We start from the raw sequence: 9318 nt of genomic DNA, 5'->3' as shown, positions 1-9318 counted from the left end.
TGGGTACATTACCTGTATTCCAGGTGAAGTCAGATACACTGAAGAACATTCCCTCCGCGACTATATAACAACCAAGCTATAACAGTGGTCTATAGACCATGTACTTTTATGATGTGCTACTGTGGATTGTGTCTGGAACCTCAGTGGAGGCTCTGAGAGGGCAATGAGGTCTCGCTTGATATAGTGATGTGTCAATGTCAGTGATCCACAATGAAGAATGTAACGAGGCCTGGAGACAGGCCTGATCGGATTAAGATGCCTCTGTACCAGAGTCCGACAGTTTACCTGCATAAGTCACATATTAGAGTGATATAACGTTCGGATGCATTTATATTCTCTCTATTTATAACTTGGAAAAGCGATAGAGAGAGAACGGTCACATGGCCCAGGGCTTCCTGTTAATGTACCTCACCCATAAGTCCATGTGTGTGGGGTGTGTTTGCTTGGAGTACGTGTGAATCTGCACAGCCATATGTGATTGTGTGAGCGCATGTGGGTGAGCGAGTGTTGCCTTATCACCACTCCAGACGTTTCCCAGACAGGCCAGATCACTCTCCTGAACTGAAGGGATTTGTGGCTTATCTGACCATAGCCATAGCCAGTTTAGGGCTGATCTTATCACTGTAATCCAATTTGACACAACTAATCTTAATATCAAAACTGCCCAACCCTTTTAAACAGCTCAGTTGCGTGCATCAGTCCGCTTCAGATTAACACTATTATTCTTTAACATAAAGAATTAACATAAATATTCTTTAGGTATATTTCAATGGGCATACCAACCCTTAATGTCCTTGAGTAACTTATTTTGTAATTCTACTATTTAGAAGTTAAAAGTAGTCTCATAAGTAAGGTGTATTGTCTTAAAACAGAATGCCACACTGGAGTTGGGAGCTACCAATCACATTTGGCCTCCTTCTTTCATAAATGTTAAACGGGGTCAGAGGGCAACATGCTTCTAAGAACACTTTCAGCTCTTCCTTCATAGAGACCTCCATGTGTGTTAATGGACCGGCTGCCTAGGATCATCAACGTGTTCTCTCACACACACACACGCACACATGCACGCAGACACACGCCCACATACACACACACGTGCACAAGTGCACACTTCCATTCATCAGGATGTACTGCTTGCATCACTTCCTCCAAAGAGTAATGGTGCTCCTGAGGACATTTTTAGTTTTTGTTTGTCATCATTATGTGTTAACATTCTTTATATAGCATCCACTTCCTTGGAAGGTCCTGGCATTAGTGGATGGACGATCAAACTATTGACAAGTGATTCATTTGAACTCTTCAGGTAACACACAGACATAACTCGTGGCTTATCTAAAACACAGCGCACATCTTTATTGTATTTAAATACAAGACATAGTTCTAAAGATAATAAACTTTCTGGTCATATCTTACAGTAGATACATACTTTGCAATGTAGCAAAATGTAAATATATATTTCTATGTACAGTTTAGATATGTATGTGGTTACAACAAGATGGACAGACGGTAGCACAATTATGGGGTAAATAGATGTGGTCATAAAGCACAAAGGGAACAAATCCACATTCCAGTGGTCCAGGTTTTACCTCCATGTAGACTCCCTGGATGTGAGGACTGCAAGACACATGGAAAGAAGATAAATGGAGTGATGGTCCTATTACTTTTGGTATGAAAAAGAAATAACTTTTCTCTTTTGACAGCAAGTGTACTTAAAGGTAAAGCAAAGACACATACAAAAAGTAGAAAAACGTATTTTCATGCATTATCAGCTCTTTCCGTTTGGGGCCCGTACCATGCATACACACCCACACACATTGTCACACACAGCTTAAATGTCACACAGCAACCACCAGAAGGGGTAAGAAGGCACCCTTTTCTCCTTTGAGCTGTCCAGACATCTGCAGACTCTGACTCCTAAAAATGGGGACTCTCCCCACATCACTACACTGTCGAGTGCAGTTGGTCCTTCAGAGATCACTATACAGACATTAAAAGGACATTCAGTAACACTGCTGTGCTCTTGATCGTTAATCGGATTAATACTGAGGTTTTTCTTTTTGACCAGGTGAGTCTCCACAGTCAGGACAGCTCAAATTTAAAATGCATTCATTGTCACAAGCTTGGGCAACCCATTCACTGTGTAAACAATGACAACACCCCCAAGAGGGCACACAAGTGACTGTGCTACACCGCACATGTGCACAGCCAAATGCTATATTTGTTCGGCTGTACCAACCCAACCAAAACAAAACAAACAAACAAAAAAGTAGCAGACATAAATATGTACTCGCAGAGACACTACTGTAATACTGTAGTCCACAGATTAGAGTTGCTTGATACACAAAACAATGAAAATCATTGTGTCTTGTCAGATTTTGGACAAAAAGGCTTTCATAATGAGATTATTGTCTACTCAGCACACACTGGCTCCTTCTAATGATGAGCAGCGGATGAGAGAGGCAAGTGCTTCTAGTCTGTCGGGCTCTGGGTTAACTGGGCCACCCCGTGTCAGTGAATCGGAATTAAAAAACGTCCTGCAGCAGTGTCAGAAGACTGCCACTGTCCGCACTGTCTGCCACGTAACCCCCCAAATAAATAGAAGAAAAAAAAACAACAACAACAACAGCCGGAAAACAACATACACAGGAAGGAGAGGCAAGAGGCAGGAGAAAAGGCTGTCAGCCTGGGAGAAAACACCAACGGAGAGGCCAGCAGGTAAGTAAAGGCAGATTAGAGATGGCAGGGGTAAGGTAAAGGCAAGGGGTGGGTTGGGGTTGGGGGAGGGGGTAGAGGAATTAACCAAGGGACTAAGGGGTTGGGCATGGGGGTATTGATATCAGAAGCCTTATGGAAGTCAGTCTTGTTTGAGGAGACACCATGCGAGGAAGAGGAGAGTCCCTTCCACCACTTGTCCCACCCCACCATGACGCCATGATCTTAGCCGGACATGGCGGAGGCAGGGAGGGAGGTAAAGGGAGGTTAGGAGCAGGGGGAAGGGTGGAGCAGGGCAGGGCTGCGGGCAGCAGGCTATCACACATACACACCCTCAGGGTTGAGGCTGGACACCAGCGGGTTCTGGAGGTTCCGTGGGTGACCCAGGAAGTGCTTGGCAGTGGGGCGCGGAGGGGACTCCAGCGGCGGAAACATCGGGCCTGTGAGGACGCACACACAGATCCCATTTGTTGGTAATAAAAGCAGTGCCACAAACAGGGTGTTCTGTGGTTGGTCAATGCAATGTGATTATGAAGTTTCATCCAAAAGGCTACAAACTAACAAGCTGGAATTCACTTGCATGTTTGTGTTTATGGCATTGTGGGGACTTAGCTTATTAGCATATGTCTACATCTCTAAAAATTTGACTATGCATTTGTGGGCGTCAATTTGCATTTATAAACATAAAAGTGCACCTGAGTATTTGCTTGGATGTACTTTCATGGCAATCTGCACGTTAGTTTGCCATGTTGTTCCAGTACAATGCTGTGGAACCTAGGCCAATTATATATGCTTTAATGTGTGCATGTGTTAGGTGCAATGTGTATTTTGAATGCTGTCAACTTGTGTTGATATATTGTAACATTGTTACACCATGCCAAACCTGTGCCAGATGTTTCCACAGTGTGTGCACTTATACAGTATGTGTGTGAATGTACCAGCATGTATTTGTATTTGCTAACTTGTGTGTGTGTGGGTGTGTGTGTACATACTCCTCATGTTGTAGCGCTCCTGCAGCAGCTGCGCCAGCTCCATGTGCTGCTCCAGCTGCTCGGTGAGGTCAGAGCGGGAGCTGGAGTGGGCCGGCACCACCCCCGTCTGCTGGATGAACTGCTGCAGGTTACACTGGCGCAGCTCCTTATTCAGCTCTTCCAGCTCGTCCAGCCTCGCCTTAGGAGAGGGTAGGGTTGAGTGGGCAGGGGGGGCAGGAAACAAGGGTGGGGGGGGGATAAATGATAAGTATTGGCCAGAAGCCACTGGTAGAATTACCCATCCAATCTGCATTGGATTAAGTGTATAGTTCCATCAGATGTGACTTTTGAACTTAGCATAGATAAGGCTATTTATTATGTATTAAATAGCTATTTAACAGTTTTCATTATAGGTGTGGGTTAGAATCCTCTACCAACTGGGTCACCGCTCTACCAACACACTGAACACTTGTGAATGAGGCACTCAAATTAGGAGTGATCCCAGGGCTAAACAAAGCCATTTATGATCAAGTGGTGTGTAGCCTGTGCCTGATATGGAAGTAGAAGGTAATGACTTATGTCACATACTGAGCCAGTACTGTCAAGCTCAAACGCTAACAATGTGATCCTCAATAGGACAACTAAATGATAATTAAAATAAGCACTCTCCCCGGATCATATTATTATTATTCCCCGGATATAGAATTGAATTAAAGACCAATTTAAATCTCGATCTGGTAACTTTTTAAGTTAAGCTTGAGTTTGCTTTCAGCTTTGGCGGATGCAGCAGATCTGCTGTAATCTCTTTTGTCTTCTAGTGACGGCACCATACACATGCCAACACACAGTACTAATACTGTTTATCTACCTGAAACTGGTCCTGAATCAGTGCTCTAAATGAGTTATACCGCTCACACAGCATTGTCAGATTTTTAGCATGTAGAGATTATTCAAATCCTTTACAAATGACCAGTAGAAATCTACATGGCATATGGGTGTTAGACTTTAATGTTCAGAGGAGAAAGACCTGATATAGTAAAAACTTATTTTTTTTCTCCCTGACATTGCAAATGCTGACCACAAGGGGGTGTTCTTAGACACTGCAGACCTCTAGGTGAAAAACAACTCTGCCTTGGAGCTCAGTTTCTGTGTAATCCTGCTAATCTGTTGTGGGAATGTTTTTCTCCTGCAGGCATCACTTCATTAGAGAGAACTCCAGATCAAAGTTCCTATAAATCAGCAACAACACAGGAACAAGCCTAGACCAACATGGTGAAAAGTGCCAAATGCTACAGAGATTTTAAGATTAAAACAATTATAAAGCTATTAGTTGACACAGCTGAACTAGAACAGAAGTTTACCACAATACATTTGGATTATAATGAGCGATGACATCACCTGTAGTAGCAATCCCTACCTAACAGTCTGTGACCGAAGTGTGCAAATCCGTTCATTTGTAAATAAATGTTCTTTCATTTTAAGATATGTTGTGCTTAATTTTTATCAGACACTTTTTTAATTTCAGGATATGTGCACTTAATTACTACAAAAAGCAACGATACAGACAGTGGACACATATCCCAATGCCACTTGCCCAGTTGACCTTCATGAGAAGTGAAGATATGCAAATGTGTCACGTTCGACCAATCTATACATCACGCCCTAAGCCACTTGGTCAAATATTATGTTAAGGCTGCAGTAAAACATTCCTGCAGGAACCCAGAGTGAGACAGAACCCAAACGCATTCTGCTCTGAGATCTGAGATCTGTGAGTGATCCGTTTACACAAACGGCCATGACAGGTGACTAATGGCATGATTTTGTTCCCAAAGGTCTATTGTTACCCCTTAGACCTACATGTTCAGATTGCTATCTTTCAGAGATAGGACATGAGTCACTTCCACAGGAAGACTTTGTGGCCAAGCTTGGGTTGATGCAGAGACATGTCCCAACTCAAACTGTCAAATAATGATCTAAGAATTATAAAAAATGTGAGCCAAGGGGAATGATTCATCTTTCGTTTTTACTGCACCCATTTATTGGCCAACACATCACCATTGACATACGGTACAGTTTTACACCCACACAAACGTAGGTGCAGGTCCATGTTCAGTGCATTCTGCATAGCAACGTGCAGAGATAGAGAGAGAGTTCATGTGGTCACTCGGACATATTAAATACTGTTCACAAAACTATGACAAACAAGGATTGATTAAAAACATACAAATGTGGGCATGGATGCCTACTTCCTTCCCTTATGCTCTCCATAATAGATGACCTTTCACCCACATAGTCTCTGTTTTAATGGAGGGTTACATCCCTCTCTCATGGGCGATGCCCACCCTCCTTACCTGCAACAGTGACTCCGCCTTCCCCAGCGAGCTTTCTGTGTTGCTTAACTCCGCCTCTAGCTCCGCCCCTTGCCTCTGTCGGCTATGGAGCTCCACTTTAACCACGCCCACGGCCTCCTCTGGTGAGGAGGCGGTGGCGGCAGCGGTCGCCGTGGCAGCAGCGTCCTGGCTCTCCTTCCGCAGCTCCAGCTCCAGGCGCTCGGCGCGCTCGTTGAAGTCCTGCAGGCGCCGTCCGCAGTCGTCCAGCTTGGCGTGCAGCTCGCCCAGCCGCCGCCGCATGTTGCGCTCGTGCTCCACCTCCACGCGCAGCTCCTCCTGCCAGTAGTCCTCGTGCGCCAGCTCCGCCTGGTTGCGCTGCAGCGTCTCCTCCAGACGCTCCAGCTCCCCCTCCGGAGGCTCCCCAGCAGGGCTCGGGAGCGTCGGCGACGGCTGCTCCCACGTCCGGCTCTCCTGCTCCATAGTTTCCAGCTGGGCCTCCAGGGCCACCAGGCGCTCCTGCTGCTGCAGAACATGCCGGAACACCTCCTCTTTTGAGGGCCCAGCGGAGGCCGGCAGCGGTGGCGGGGAGGGCGTGTGGGGGACAGGGGAAGGGGACGCCCTCAGTTCGGGCAGAGACTTGCGGGCCTGTTTGGGCTTGGCCCGGGGCGAGCTGGAGGGGCCCAGGTTGAAGGTGAGTGACTTCTTGGGCTCCCTGCGTTTCGGGGGGTCGCCTTCGGTCGAGGGCGGCTTGGGCAGGGTGAGGCTGCGCTCGGAGCCCGGCTGGTCACTGCTGCTGGGACCCGTCCGCCGCAGGAAGAACTGGACCTCGCTCCCGTGCTGGCCGAGCTTGGCGAGAGACTCCAGCGGGCGCTCGTTGGCCAGAAGCTGTCGTTCCGTGTCCCTCAATTTCTGAATGAGCACGTAGCGACCCGTCTGACCTGTGAAGAAAAAAAAAAAAGGAGAGGGGATGAATATGTAAATATTTCAACCATTTAGCTAAATCAATTAATTAAGGAAGAAATGTGCTGAAATTCAAAATGGCTTATAATTCATCAGTGCTCTAAACATGGAAACAAGGTATTATCTACAAATACCTATACTGGGTTTGACCAGTACAGTGAATGCATGCACTGAATACTGACATATGTCAGTGTTTACACAGTAGTCAACCTCAATGAACAAGATCAAGCTGGAAAAGGTATTGGTATTAATCAGAGCTCTACCAGTCCTTCGGAGGTTGAATGGAGCAAAAGGGCATTGGTATTATATACAGTGGTGCTAGAAAGTTTGTGAACCCCCGCATTTTTTTGTGTTTTTTTTATTGAACTGGTTCCACTTTTATCAAGTTTTATGACATACATGAAGATATGATAACATTTTAGATGAAATGTATGCAGATATACAGAACAAATTCTAAAGGGTTCACAAACTTTCGAGCACCACTGTATTTGTTGAAACTCCAGTGATTAGGAGCTCATTGACTATGAGTCCCAGCTATAGCGGAGCAGAACGGAGGGGCACTCACCGATGGCCTGAGCCAGAGCGATGACCACATCCTGGCAGGAGGTCTCCTGGGACAGACCACACACCACACGCACCACCCCGTCCACCCACACCTTCAGCTCCATCCTCTGGCCTGTACTTCAGCTCTGCTCAGGGCTGCTCACCACTGCATGGCACACACTCTGGTCTGCACAGGAAGAGAGAGATGGAGAGAGAGAGAGAGAGAGAGAGAGAGAGAGAGATGAGGACACTGTCAGAGTGACATACATACAGACAGATCGACAAATGTAAAACACACACAGACAGATCGACAAATGTAAAACACACACACACACACACACACACACACACACACACACACACACACACACACACACACACAAATGTACCACACACAGACACACATGTAAAACTCACTCACTCGCTCACTCACTCACCCACTGTCTGACAAAGACCTGCCATCATGGCATGAGAGTGTGAGACAAAGTTATACAGTCAACATAATTGCTTTATTGTTGGTCCAGTGTGACGCCCTCCACCTTTTATAAAGGGAACATTCATCACACAACCGCACTTGCATTCGGTCACTAAAAACAATGACTCAGTGAATCCGTGCAGTCAATGGGACAATGTGGATTTATATCCAACCACGAACGCTCCTCGCACACCTTCCTCCACTACTAATTTGTCTAGCTATCCCTCAGCTGGGCCTGGTTCAATTCAGCTGTGCTTCTGTTTGTGCCTGTGTTTGTGCTAATGCTTGTGACTGGCGTCTGCTCCAGAAGGGGCGGACATCTTAAGTTAAGAGTTATCATTAGTGCGAGCTACCTCGCAGGTTCCTCCGGCGAGTCGGAGCCGCGCTCCAATTAAACACGCCACTGCCTCCCTTCAAAGCCGTAAGGACAGAATCATGCCGAGGGGAACAGACAGGCACATCTGAGCCGTGGAGGAGATGATTTTCTACGCCTGAGAAAGCATACACACATACGCAAACATGCGTACACACACGCAGGTACATGCGCACGCGCGCGCACACACACACACACACACACACGCACAGATACGCGCCAAACATGCACACACGCACACACATGCCCAAAGCCAAAAGAACAAGTTTCACACCTTTGGACAACATGTCGCTTTGGAGACTGAGACAAATGCATCAGGTTGCTGACAAGTGTGTGTGCGTGTGTGCGTGTGTGTGTTTGTGCGTGTGCGTGTATGTGCGTGTGTGGCCGTCAGCATGAGGTTGCTGTACATGTGGCACTATGGATAAATAAGGCGGAGGCTCCACATACTCTTTACAGCCATGTTTTTATGAGCAGCCCATAAAAGCAACCCTGTCGTAAACATGGCCTCTGGTCATGTCATACAAACTGGCACACAAACACAAGCACACAAGCACACACACACACACACACCAACACAAGCACAAACTAATGAGTCTGGTGTTTTCCAATATGCAAAAGTAATTCCCAAAAGAAAAGCCAGATGGACAGGTTTGTCACTATAGCATCTTGTGAGGACACGTCCTAGCAAGATGTTAAAAGGAAAATGATCCCTGTCATGCTGTCAAAGGCCTATTATTTTTCTTTCAATGGGTATGGAAATGTCAGGTCTTCTCGGAACCGAGGTACGTTGGTTGAATATCCCCCTTTGCCAATGTTGAAACAGTCACCACAGACTGGTGCCAAAGTTGCTTCACCAAGTAACCGAATCTAGCTCAGCTGAAGGGGTGAGGCTAAGATCACTGTGATCTTGACAAACCCCCGTCTGACTCATTTGATATTTATGGGACAAAC

General features: G+C 46.3%; 1 protein-coding gene across 1 annotated transcript; it reads right to left on the bottom strand.

Moving 5' to 3' along the window:
- Nucleotides 1-1582: 1582 nt before the first annotated feature.
- Nucleotides 1583-7641, bottom strand: rassf7a (Ras association domain family member 7a; the record flags this gene model as incomplete). Its single annotated transcript, XM_080842132.1, has 5 exons — nt 1583-1614; nt 3045-3152; nt 3705-3882; nt 6035-6951; nt 7539-7641. The coding sequence occupies 5 exons, from the start codon at nt 7639-7641 to the stop codon at nt 1583-1585; spliced, it is 1338 nt and encodes a 445-aa protein (XP_080698258.1).
- Nucleotides 7642-9318: the final 1677 nt, after the last annotated feature.

The sequence above is a fragment of the Sprattus sprattus genome (genome assembly GCF_963457725.1).
Source record: "Sprattus sprattus genome assembly, chromosome: 7".
Classification (NCBI taxonomy): domain Eukaryota; kingdom Metazoa; phylum Chordata; class Actinopteri; order Clupeiformes; family Clupeidae; genus Sprattus; species Sprattus sprattus.
The sequence above is the reverse complement of the archived record's forward strand: the minus strand, read 5'-3'. Positions and strand labels throughout refer to the sequence as shown.